The sequence below is a fragment of the Urtica dioica genome, chromosome 1 (genome assembly GCF_054948205.1).
Source record: "Urtica dioica subsp. dioica isolate 48M chromosome 1, U.dioica_male_clone48M_v1_H2, whole genome shotgun sequence".
Taxonomy (NCBI): Eukaryota; Viridiplantae; Streptophyta; class Magnoliopsida; order Rosales; family Urticaceae; genus Urtica; species Urtica dioica.
Genome location: NC_142756.1, coordinates 11,329,811 through 11,343,217, shown reverse-complemented (window position 1 = coordinate 11,343,217; position 13,407 = coordinate 11,329,811). Strand labels below are relative to the sequence as shown.

Here is a 13,407-nt window from a genome sequence, read left to right as displayed (position 1 = left end):
TTAGGTGATTTAACTTTTTTCAATTGTAATTCTTAGGAGTTTTATTTTGAGCATTTTTTAAGGTATGCATGAATTTGATCCTCTCAGTATATATGCCTGCACTTGAAAAAATATGCACTGTCAATGACCAAGAACAGGACGCTGCTCTTGTTTGTTTCATCATTTCGTCAACTATGAAACATAACATACAATGTGGTCATGCTCATGATTAGCATGATTAGAATGAATAGTTTACTAAACCAAAGAAAGTTGATATATCTCTCCCATTATCTTTTGGTGTTGTTGACATGCGTTGTGAGAATATAGATGCATTGTTTGCAAACTAGCTTAAGTCGATCAAAATTTGGTATGTTTACACTAATTTACAAGTTTACTTCATTGGATTTAATTTTGAGATTATTTCCTGCTGTAATGAATGATATCCCATTCCATGAGTTTACTAGTTTCAGTGTCATGTTGCTTCCTTTACTCGTGCTACTATAGCAAATAGAGAGTGTGATATGTTATTTTGCATTCATTCATTAATATATATTACGAATTGCTTGGTTGGTTGGTACACATTTTTTACAAAGTTGTGTAGGGTCACACTCACCATGTCTTATAGTACGCGTTAGAGTAAACAACACAGAATAACCAAAATCACACGCGAAAACAGATAATCAAACACAAGAGCAAGATAACTTCCTCCGTGAGCAATCTAAAGTGATTGAGCGCCAAGAACAGAATAAACCAAGATGCATTGTAAATTTGAATTTATGGTTTTCTAGTGAGGCACATTCGTGTGTTTTATTTTTCTGGCCACAGACTAAAATCAGGGAGTAAAATGCATTGTAATGTTATACACTACATGGATGAAATATTGAGTACAACTACAGAGAAACAGAGTCTGTGTTGCACTTAGCTTCAAGTGTCTTCTCGAATTCTTCGATGGATTTGAACAGCTCCGAGAAGTTTCCCTTTCCAAAGCCTCCACACGCCCCTTTCTGATACGAATTCCCTTCCTCGTCCTTCATCATGCACCCAATTCTCTGGATTATCTCTATAAATATCGTCGGCCTGAGAATGTTTGATTCAATCAAGTTAGAAACAACGCATATGACTGTCGATTGCAGTGAGCGAAAGGCGTAAGTACCTGTCGCCGATTGGCTTGGTGAAGATCTGAAGGAGAGTGCCGTGATCATCGCGGTCGACGAGGATCCCCAAGTCCTGACAGTCGCGCATCTGCTGCTCCGACAAGACATCGGCGGCACGCGAGCGCAGGTTGGTGTAGTAGGTGGGGGGAGGCGGGGGCATGAAGTCGAAGCCCCCGAGGAGGGAGCGGCTGCGCATCTCACGCAGAGTGCGGAATATGTCTTGGGAGGCGATGGCCAGGTGCTGCACGCCGGGGCCCTCGTTGTGCTCCAAATACGTCTGGATCTGACTCTTGCGCTTCGTGCCGTGCACCGGCTCGTTCACCGGCAGCAGCACCATCTCTTCGTTGTTGGCCAGCACCACCGAGTTCAGCCCGCTCTCCGCCGTCCCAATGTCATCCTTCGTGAACTCCGCAAACTCGTGGAACCCTGTGATCTTCCTTATGTAGTCGACGGCCGGCCCGAGCTCGGGGACGTTCCCCACGGCGTGGTCGAGCCTGCGGAGGCCGTAGTCGAGTGGGGGCGAGGGCACGGGCTCGAAGCCGGGGAGGAAGACGGAGGATTCCGCGGAGGACGAGAAGCTGAGGAAGCGGAGGACCACGTCGCCGTAGAGCCGGACCTCGGCGAGCTGGGCGGCGCCATCGCCGAGGGAGGCCGGAGGGAAGGAGGGGACGGCGCCGCGGGAGACGGCGGCTCGGAAAGCGGCGGCGGCGTCGGAGACTTGGAGTGCGATTGCGCGGACGGCGAGGCCGTGGGCGGCGGAGAAGGAGAGGAAGTGGGAGCGGAGGAAGGAGGGGATGGCGGCGGAGGAGGAGTCGGAGTCGGAGATGGCGGGAGAGTAAGGGGCGGTGAAGAGGAAGCGGAGGCTGTGGGAGGAGAGGAGGTAGGAGGCGTGGTGGCGGTTTCCGGTGGAGAGGTCGGACTTGGCGGAGATGGGAAGGCCGAGGCCCCAAGAGAAGCGCCGAGCCGTGTTGGTGGCGTCGCCGCACCAGAACTCCACGTGGTGGAACTGATGAACTTCGTAGAGGTCCGATTTGGGGTTTGTGCGGATGAATTTCGAGAACCCCACAAGCTTGAACTCCTCTTCTTCGCTCCCATTCTTCCGCTCCTCGCTCTCTTTCCCCATTTTCTGTTTTTTTTTTTTGGTCTGTGTCTGTCAAATCAGGATGGCTTCTCTGTGTGTTTCATTTCATTACATTACATTACACGGAAGAAATATATTTATAATAATAGGCTTTGTGTTGTGCCATGTGGACTGTCAGGAATGGGGCTTGGTCATTTTGGGATAGAGAACACCACGTCAGCTTATCAAAGAGGGTGATTTTCTAAAGGCTAGGATACTATACCAAAAATAAAAAATTCCTTTGAACCCTATGATCCCTATCCCATTGTATTTTATACTTGAGAAATTTCATTAATTGGACTTAATAATTGATTAAATATCAAATTTAGACCTTAACTTAATTAAATATCCGAAAATGGACTTTTGGGTTAAAACCGGACAAAAATACCCTTAGACCATTTCAAATAAAAAAGCCCGCTATCTCTCTCTCTCTCTACTCAGTCGAACAAAGCTAAAAAAAAACGAAATCAAACCCATACGATCTCATACGATTCCATACGATATATTAGAGATCTCATATATTACGACCTTGTACGATTCAATACGATATACTATGATGGCGTACGATAAACAAGCTTCAACCTCCGGCGGCGGTGATGCCCAGAAATCTCGACCTCTCAAAACGTCGAAAAAGGTTAGTTTTTCAACTAATTTTTTTGTTAAATCTCATCGAAAATAGTCAGAATAGGTGATAGGACTTAGGATTAATCTGATTTGTGGTTATTTGAGCTGTTTTGGATCGGATCTAGAAAGTTAGGGTTAAAAATTGGGGCTGAAATACGATGAGAATCATGCATCGTACGATGTCGTACGATGAAATTCATAGAGCTCTACGATGCGATACGATGGTGTACGATGGGTTTATGTTTTCTCAAAAATTGTCGTACGATGCTATACGATTCTGTACGATGCTATACGATGATATTTTTAAAAAAATTTAATTTCTTGTTTTACGATGATATACGATGCTGTACGATGCTATACGATGATATTTTTAAAAAATTTAATTTCTTGTTTTACGATGATATACGATGCTGTACGATGCTATACGATGATTTTTTAAAAAAATTTAATTTCTTGTTTTACGATGATATACGATGATGTACGATGCTATACGATGATTTTTTTAAAAATGAAAGAGATCCCCGTATGCGCGGCGCGCGTCTGTCTCTGCGCGGCGTGCGGTCTCGGGAAATTGAATTGTGATTCTGCTTTAATTTTGTTGTTTTTTTTAGGACAATTTAAACTACATATACAACGTCTCATTCCCGGGGCGTATCACGTACGGTGGGACGGGGATCTTGAAGCTTGTACGGAGTAGATTCGATGAGCTCGGGATAAAAGAACGAATCCTCGGGACTCCGTTCGAGCATTTTTTTACGGAGAGCGAGCTTGGTTTCTCACCGGTGCTAGTACATACTCTCCTTCAGAAGAAGATCGAGGCGACGGTACGGGGGAGATACATTTTGGTATCGGAGGCAAACGAGTACGATTTGGACGCCTCGAGTACGCACTCGTCTCGGGGATGACTTATGAAGACGGTCCGACCAAAGCCGAACAAGACGAGCGAAAAAACGATGGATTGATCACGGATCACTTGAACGGCGTTGCCGGAAGCAAGTTGAGCGCGTTGATCAACGCGTTCACCATATGTCAAAGCCCAGACGCTGCGTTCAAGCTCGGGCTGCTCGTATTCGTCTATGGGTATCTTCTGGGGCAGCCGGCCAACAAAGCCATCGAAGAAAGGTGGCAGAAATTTCTATACATCGTTCAAGACCTCCCCTTCTTCTTCAAGATGCCTTGGGGAAATTTGAGTTGGGCAGAGACGTATTCCAGCCTGTCGGTGAACCTACGGCGTTATCACGAAACACTGCAAAAGAAGTTGAAGGACAAGCCGGATGTGGCACAGAAAGAGGCCAAGTACACATTGACGGGTAATCTCCATACCCTTCATTACTGGGCGTACGAGGCTATCCCAGAGATCGGGATGAGGTTCGGGTCGAACCAGGGGATTCGTGTGCCCCGGATGCACTCGTGGTCTAGTAATGTGCTCATAATGGGCAAAGACATCGAGGCGGTCTTGAATAAAAAAACGGTAACTTTTTATTATTTACCGTTTATTAATGTATTTTACATTATTTTGGAATATTGGTAACGTTTATTAATGTATTGTAGGTGGGTGTTCTTCAAATGCTGAGACCAAGGGCACCAGAGAAAGAAATGTTCACTCTCCTCGAGACACAGACGAGCAAATGTCTGTATCCCATAGACGTCGAGGGAGAAGATGCGACAGAGCCGCGAGACATCGAAGAATAAATAGATCGAGTCGCGACTGTTGCAGAAGATGCCATCGTCGGAGACTCCGACGACGAACACGTGTCAGACACTCCACGTGTTCGTCTTGCTAGTCCAACCACTCCCGCAATGGGATCGAGGCCCACGGCGACCTCTCGCGCCGACATTCCCGAGGCCTTTGTCATAACACGGGAAATGTGGGAAGAAATGCGAGCTTCCCAAGAACAACAACGAGCATCTCAAGAACAACTGCTAGCATCCCAAAAACGAATGATTCAGTCACAAGGGATAGTCTTACGTTCTCTTTGCACGACCGGCCGTAGAGTTGAGCGCATGAGTGTTAGACAGGTTAGATTTTGTGACAAGTTTAAATCAATTTAACGTTTTAGAGTTGAGTTTAAATTTAATTTAACGTTTTAAAGTTGAGTTTAAATTTAATTTAACGTTTTAGAGTTAAGTTTAAATATAATTTAACGTTTTAGAGTTAAGTTTAAATATAATTTAACGTTTTAGAGTTAAGTTTAAAATTTAGAGTTGAGTTTAAATTTTATTTTAACGTTTTAGAGTTAAGTTTAAATTTTTGTGACAAGTTTAAATTTTGTGACATATTTTATTACTTTGACTTTCAGCTTTCTATGTGGAAGAGGCTGAACATTTTGTTCGAGGACGCAACGGGCTTGCCTGGGGGTGAAATTCCCACGACCCAAGCTGATGGTCGTAAACGCCGGACCCCTCATCCTCCTCCTCCTCCTCCTCCGGCGGCTAGTCAAAAGCCGGCGTCTCCATCGCATGAGGCAGAGCCGTCTTCTACGCATCGCGAGTCATCGAAGAAGTCAGAGCCGTCTTCTACGCATCGCGAGTCATCGAAGACGTCGAAGAAGCCGTCTTCAACGCATCGCGAGTCGTCGAAGCGATCGGAGATCAGGCCGGTGACTTCTCCCAGGTTGTCGACGTCTTCGTCGAGTCCTCGTAGAGAAGACATTTCGGATAAGCTACGCCCGCTCACAACTCCTCTAAGGAAAAGACAGAAGGCACAGCTTACTCCGGCACGTCCAGATCGGCAAGTGCGACAGAAGACGTCGCGTTGGGCCGAATTCACTGATCCGACGAGGCCCAAGTATTTGGAAAAGCCGATCCCCAAGTTCAAGCCGTTGAAGGACGCGAAGCAAAAAGAGTTTGATAATTTCGTTAAGTGGGTGCGGATAAAAAAGTGGGACGGCAAGTTCATGGAGTCTGTTCGACTGAAGACGTGCGACGGAGACACGATTTTCTTCGACACGATATTGACAGAAACCAGATGGCTACATGATTCGGTACATTATCATATAATTTCACTTTCCCTATCAATTTAAAATAACGCTATATGTTTCTAATGTCTCAGCATATTGATGCTATGATTCACATGGTTCGGGCTCGCCAACAAGCTCTCGACGGATATCGGCAAGACGTCTGAATCATGGATTGTCGGTGGGTCCAGCACGTGTACGGCCGATTCAGAACGGAAGAAGCGAACATCAACAAGGCCATCGAGCTGGAAGCAGAGCCCGAACCCGTGGACTGGGACATGAGGGCAACTATTAGCCCGATGACTGGGTATAGGGACGCCGATATTTTGCCTTGGGATGGTGCTCGCGAGATCCTGTTCGTCGTGAACTTCCAGAACATTCATTGGTTCACATTTCGGATCGACATCGAGGCCTAGACCATTACCGTCCTCGAATGCTGTTTTACTGAAGGCGTAAGCCGCATCGTAAAGTTCAAAGCGACAATGGTCTGTCTTGAACTTGTGTTGGACATTCAGTTGTAAATGATGGTAACATGCTCCGTGAGGGATACCAGGAAACACAACCTCGACACCATGTATGATGCTAACGTGGCGATTGGATATGAACGCCAAATTAGGTACGTCTTCACCGATAGCTTCTCGCAATCTTCTCAAAAACCAAATCCAAGAAGCATGACACTCGCTATCTACAACTCCGAATGCAAGTGGATATAATTGTGAATTCGCATCCATTGCAATTGCGCAAAGCAACTGTCCCCCGTATTTTGTCTTCAGAAATGCACCGTCCAATGCTATGACCGGCCGACATGCTTTGAAGCCTCTACGACACGCCCCAATGGAAAAGAAAGCATACTTGAATTTGTCACCATCTTGCACAAAGTCTGTTAACGTCCCAGGATTCTTTTGCTTCAACATGTACAGCCAAGACGGTAACTTCTGGTACGATTGTTCCGGCGTACCCCGCACGTACCCAATAGCTTTCTCCCTGGATCTCCAAGCTTTCAAATACGATATGTTCACACCCCATCTTGTCTTCACTTCTTCCCTGACGTTATGCGCCGAATACTCCGCCATAGAGTTAATTGAGTACTTGTCTTTAAATACGTGACCGATGACCCATGGTGCCGCTCCTCGATGGCCCTCTGTTCGAACAACACGCCCACATGAGTGTTTACCCTTGTACGACGTCATCTCCCACATCTCAGATCACTGCACGACACCCCTCAACCTCCATGTGCATCTCTCGTTTTTGCATAGAACATACCATCTCTTTTTCGAAGAAGATTTCACTCTAAATTCGAAATTATGTTTCAACGCGTACAAGTGGATATGTTTCTTCAGTTCATGCTTGTTTTCAAATTGCTGCCCAATATATATTTCTTCTAAGCTACCTGTTACTTTCAAAGGTTAGTTAAACAATATGTGGTTTCATATTATACTTGAATCTCATTTGAATCCACTTAAATTACCTGTAGAAGAATGGCTTGGATAATGACTCGGGTTTTCCTTCACAACATCATCGGCGCTGAACTCGGGTGCTTTCCATGAATAAGGAACGATAGGTGATCCGATCATCGGAGGCTCACGCTGACATTGACTCGATGGTTCACAATGACCCGTTGGTACCGTAAACGTTTCATAAATTCTTCATATTCTTCGGGATTGGCGAATTCTTCAAATTCTTCACCTCTACCATTGTTATCTCCGTCATATCCATCACTATTCTCTTCATCACCATCGCTACCTTCGTTTTCATCACCTTCGCCACCTTCGTTTTCATCACCTTCGCCATCTTCGTATTCATCACCATTGTGTCCATCATATTCGTCACTGTTGTGATTACAATCTCTATCACGCCTGTATACTTCGTCACCGTTTCCGGCACCCTTGTACTCGTTAAACAAGTCATCGTCACAGCCACCGTCTTTGTTTTCAATTATAGGATCATTTTGTCGATCCTCGATAACAAGAGTATTCCGTCTCTTCTTCGGTTCATTGCGAGACACCATTCCAACTTCCACATCTTTCCCTTTACATACTCCTCGATACGCAATAGGTGCAATGACCTCGATCTGTTTCGGTACCAAACTTACACAGAGTGGAAATCTATTACGATATTTGTGCTTCATAAAATGCGAAACATCACCATTGTCCTTCAATACGGCAGGACCTACTGGAATTGTACCGACTGCGTATGGGACTTCGAGTTTTAAGTCGAACGCGAATCTGTCTAACTCGAACTTCTCGTATAAGAAATCTACTAACTCCGTGTACGTTACCTCTTTCGGAATTACGAATGCACGAAATTCTGCATTGGTGAAAACTCATTGGTGTCCTTCCTTCTCCCAAGTGCCGTTAATCATGACAAAAACTGCAAAAAACAGTCAAACTATGCAAAATAAGCTTCTATATCGTACATCATCGTACAACATCGTATACCATCGTACACCATCGTACAGAATCGTACATCATCTTACAGAAAGGCGTCGTACGGCATCGTACAACATCGTACAGCATCGTACAACATCGTACAGCATCGTACAACATCGTACAGAACGCAATTTTTATTCTAAATTTCATCGTACAAAAATTTAAATTTCATCGTACATCATCGTATACCATCGTACAAACAAGTTAAACCCAGATTTTGGACTTTGTTTTCAGATCTGATCGATTTTTTTGGCTACATTCTATCATATACAATCATAAACTTTGTAAAAATGATTAAGTTAGTAATCTTACCCATGATTCTTTTGAAACTCGCTTAAGTAGAGTGGATTTGAGTGGATTTGAGTGTGATTGAAATGATAAAAATGAAGTGTGAGAGATGTATAGGGTTCAGAGGGGTATTTTTGTCCGATTTTGGGTCAAAAGTCCATATTTAGATATTTTTAAATATTAGAGTCTAATCTTGATATTTAATAGCTTATTAAGCCCACTTAATGAAATTTCTCTTATACTTGGCCAGTTGGCTTTACATTTTTTTCATTTCTTTTAAGTGTAACTTCCTTTATTGAGAGAAATTTCATAAACTATTCTCAATAGCACGTAAAAATAAAAGATAAATCCTATATCTCTATAATATCGGAATCCAAGTTATATACTCACCAAAATCGAAAAATTACATAACTAAATGTCAATATCTTACTTGTTGGCTCATATTTTCACCGGACCAAATAAAAAACAAGTGATCTTTATAGGATCAAAACAAAAAATAAAATCACACGGCAAAACAAAAAAAAACAAATATCTTTCACGTCTATCTCTCTCACACAAGCTCTATAGCCACACAAAAGAGAAGTGAAGACCAAACATGTTCTCTCTCTCTCTCTCTCTCTCTCTCTCTCTCTCTCTCTCAATCAACCTCACTCAAAGAAAAAAAGAGAAAAGTATATTCACTTATACAAGAAGATTCACACGGCAAGAGAGCAAAAAGACATCACTTGTTCTCTCTCTCTCTCCCTATCTCTCCAAAAAAACTTACACGGCCAAAAGCAAAGTGCCCAAGTCAAACTCTCGACATGAGATTCGCGAAACGACTCGAAACCACATCAACGAGACAATCCATGTATTATCTCTTGAGACCATATCGGCAAGTCGTCTTTCAAGTCCATGAGACGACTCGAGAGTCCTTGTAATGACTCGAGATCACATCTAAAAAATATATCTCTCAAAACCATGAATTGAATTCGCAAGTCCCCACACCAAATCAAAATAAAGTTCACAAACTCACGCGTCAAGCTCTGAGTTAACACTCATAAATGTCTTTCAAAAGAGACTCTCAAAGAATGTTTTCAAACTAGACTTCTTGACAAATATTTAAGACAAAGCCACAAAAATGACCACCCGTTCGGCCAAAAAAAAAAGAACACTCGGCCGTCTTCACTCGGTTAAGACCACCCGGTCTTCTTCACCCGGTCGTCTTCACTCGGCCAAGACCACCCGGTTGTCTTCACGCAACCATCTTCACTCGGCTAAGACTACCTGATCGTCTTCACTCGGTCAAGACCACCCGGCCGTCTCCACCATCTGGCCAAGTACCTTTCACCAAACCCCTTGGCTCGTATAAATACCACATCCATTCACAACACAATGGAAGTTTTCTCTCAATTTGTCAAAAACTCTACAAAAATCATACAATGACTTTCTCTTTCTAGAAAACATAGAGACAAGTACAAATCATTCACCAATAATATAATACAACACGACTAATGTTGAGTATCGGAGCGCGCGTCGAGAGAAAACCATATGCATCCCTCTATATTCATGTTTTCGTGTGCTTAGGTGAATGTACGAGGATTAGAAGACCCGACGAAGAACTCGAAGGACTTGAAGATTCAAGAACAACGATGATCCGGAGACTCAAGGATCCGGAGACCCGAAGATCCGAATAAGACGGAAACAAAGAAAAGAGAATAACTTCACCAAACACAACCTACGTGCGGTCATAGGGTCCGGCCCTAAATTGAACCATGGACGGTTCTTAGTGCTAATTAGGATGGCTCTCTCTCTCTGTGTGTTTCATTACACAGAAGAAATATATATATTTATAATAATAGGCTTTGTGTTGTACCACGTGGACTGTCAGAAGTGAGGCTTGGTCTTCTTGGGATAGAGAATGCCACGCCAGCTTATCAACGAGGGTGATTTTCTAGAAGGCCAGGATACTATACCAAAAATAAGACATTCATTTTAACCCCATGCATTGCATGGCTAGTTGGCTTTACATTTTTTTTTTCTTTAAAGTGTAACCTCTTTATTGAGAGACATTTCATAAACTATTCTCAATAGCATGTAAAAAATTAAAGATAAATCGTATATCTCTATAATATCAAAATCAAAGTTATAAGCTCACCAAAATGGAAAAAAAAATTATATAACTAGCTTAAAATATCTGTATCTTACTCATATTTCCAAAACATTTCGGCAGTAATCGTTTTTATTTCTCAGTACAAAAATACTCTTGTGTTCTAAATCTAGTCAACAGTTATTGGAATCTAATTAACAGTTTTTGAAATCTGATTCAAAATATTGGTATATTAATATCTGGTTATTAGTTATTGAAATGTGATTTATAGCTATTGAAATCCAGTTAGTTATTGAAATCTGGTTAAAAGTTATTGAAAACAGGTCGACATTTACTGAAATTTGATTAATAATTATTAAAGAAAAAATAGACATTTTAAAAACTAAAACGATTATCTATAAAAACTAAAAAGTTCATCTACTAATATTGAAAAAAAAAATTAGATAAACAGGCTACTAGAAGCTATTTTCACCATAAAAAGATATCACTAGTAAAATAAACATCATTAAGGTGCATCAACTGAACCAAGAATGACAACGACGAAAACTCCTTGCATCCAGGGTATAATTCCGCTTCCAACTCGGCGAACAAGTCTTCCACTTGCTCCTCCGCACGCACCTCGCTCGGAGCCGGCTCCGTAACACCATCGAAATCCTCGTGATCTCTTATATCCTCCACAGCAGCATGTATTCCTCCTACTCCTCTCTGGGTTGTTTCTCCGATGGGGACTTCTTCAAGATGACCGACGAACGCATGACCTCGCCATGATGATACCATTCTGTGTAGCCCGGGGTAAACCTTTTGTTTAGCAGATGATGCCTTACAACCCCAATGTCGTGCCATCTCACGTTGTTGCAAGGCTTGCAAGGACATCGATATTCGTAATTATCGTTCGGAAATCTTCTTGCAGCGCGGATAAATTCATTAACTCCGATTTTATACTGCAAGGACAACCGATTGTTCTCGGTGATCCAATCTCTACTTGGATTGGACATTGATTTCGCTAAACGAAAGGAAAAAAGAACAATTATTAAGAGTTGTTGCTAAGTGACGAAGACGAATGAAGTCGATTACTTATTGCTACGGGACGAAGATCAATGAATGAAGATGAGATTATGAATTTTATGCTATTTGAAGTCGAATTGAAAAAATTAGGATTTTGAGAATAATAGACTAGAAACTCAATCTAAATTTCGGCAGAGTTTCCCCTATAATACTAACAAACCAAAAACCTGCAAACTCATTTAAAAGCATATACAAATCATCCAAAACTATCCTAATAATCAACTAAACCCTAAACATAACCTCTGTGGCTCGTTTACAACAAAAATACAATATTCTCAACTCATTTATACAATAACTTAACTAATTTTAATTTCATGATTAACAATTTAACACATATTATTAAACTAATTACAATTTCAATTTAACAATTTCAATTAACCTAAACTAATCAAAACTAAAAACCTAAACATATTATTAAATTAATTACAATTTCAATTTGACAATTCCAATTAACCTAAACTAATCAAAACTAAACAACTTAAACATATTATTAAACTAATTACAATTTCAATTTGACAATTTCAATTAATTAACCTAAACTAATCAAAACTAAACAAACCTAAACATATTATTAAACTAATTACAATTTCAATTTGACCTAAACAAATTAAAACTAAACAAGTTAAACATAATAATTAAACTAATTACAATTTCAATTTGACAATTTCAATTAACCTAAACTAATCAAAACTAAACAACCTAAACATGTAAGTATTAAACTAAAAAACCTAAAATTAATTAAAACAAATTTCATTTAATAAATTAATTACAAACTAATTAACTAATTCATTACAAACTAACTAACTAATTATAAACTAAACTACTAATCAAACTAAACTACTAATCAAAATACTAATCAAATTATGAAAAATACCTAATGAAGCGGAGGGGCTGGTCGGAGGCTCGGGACAGGTTGGAGGAGCTGGTCGGAGAGGCAGCAGCGGAGGGGCTGGTCGGACGGGCTGCAACGGAGGCTCGATGCTGGTCACGGAAGGGCTGGTCACGCAGAAATCAAAAGCCCCAAAATTCGAATCTTCAAACCCTAGTTCATCAAATTTTGGCCAAATCACTACCAAACCAAGGAAATCCGAACTCAATCCACAAATTCAAGCTATAACCATCACTAATCGAGTTCAATGAGCAACCAAAACCAATCAATTTCACAAAAATCATCTTTGAAATCCGAAACCCCCAAATTTGAATTTCGGAGCTCAAAAATCCAAAATCAACTCGAGGTCAAGAATCCTCACCTTGTTTTTGTGGAAGTAGATTCTCCGGCGCTCTCTCACTCCTTCCACGGTGGTCGCTCCTGGTCCGGCGTCCTCATGACTCACGGCTGACAGCGTGGTGGGAGAAGAAAGGAAGAAGAAGGGGAAAAGAGTTATGGTGGCGACGAAGTTAAGAGTGAGAGGGAGCCGACGAAGCTCGGAGTGGCGGCGGTGACAGAGCTCAGAGTATGGTGGTGGTCGGAGACTTTTTAGGAGAGAAATCGGAGAGAGAGAAGTTTAAACTTTGGCTCGGGTAAAATGAAAACCGAGCAGAACTTTAATTTATAAAACCCTTTGAATTTGGGTGCGACTTTGTCGCACCCAATGACACTTTCGGGTGCGACTTTGTCGCATCCAATGATCCTTTTGGGTGCGACAAAGTCGCACCTAATGATATTTGTAAAAGAGGGGGAAAATTTGGCCGCTCAAAAATT

At 41.8% G+C, this 13,407-nt stretch overlaps 1 protein-coding gene across 1 annotated transcript; it reads right to left on the bottom strand.

The window, feature by feature from the left end:
• Positions 1-630: 630 nt before the first annotated feature.
• Positions 631-2,325, bottom strand: LOC149407207 (4-hydroxyphenylpyruvate dioxygenase-like). Its single transcript, XM_089612041.1, has 2 exons — positions 1,133-2,325; positions 631-1,056 (listed from the first exon to the last, which is right to left on the bottom strand). The coding sequence occupies exons 1-2, from the start codon at positions 2,254-2,256 to the stop codon at positions 870-872; spliced, it is 1,311 nt and encodes a 436-aa protein (XP_089468167.1). The 5' UTR covers positions 2,257-2,325; the 3' UTR covers positions 631-869.
• Positions 2,326-13,407: the final 11,082 nt, after the last annotated feature.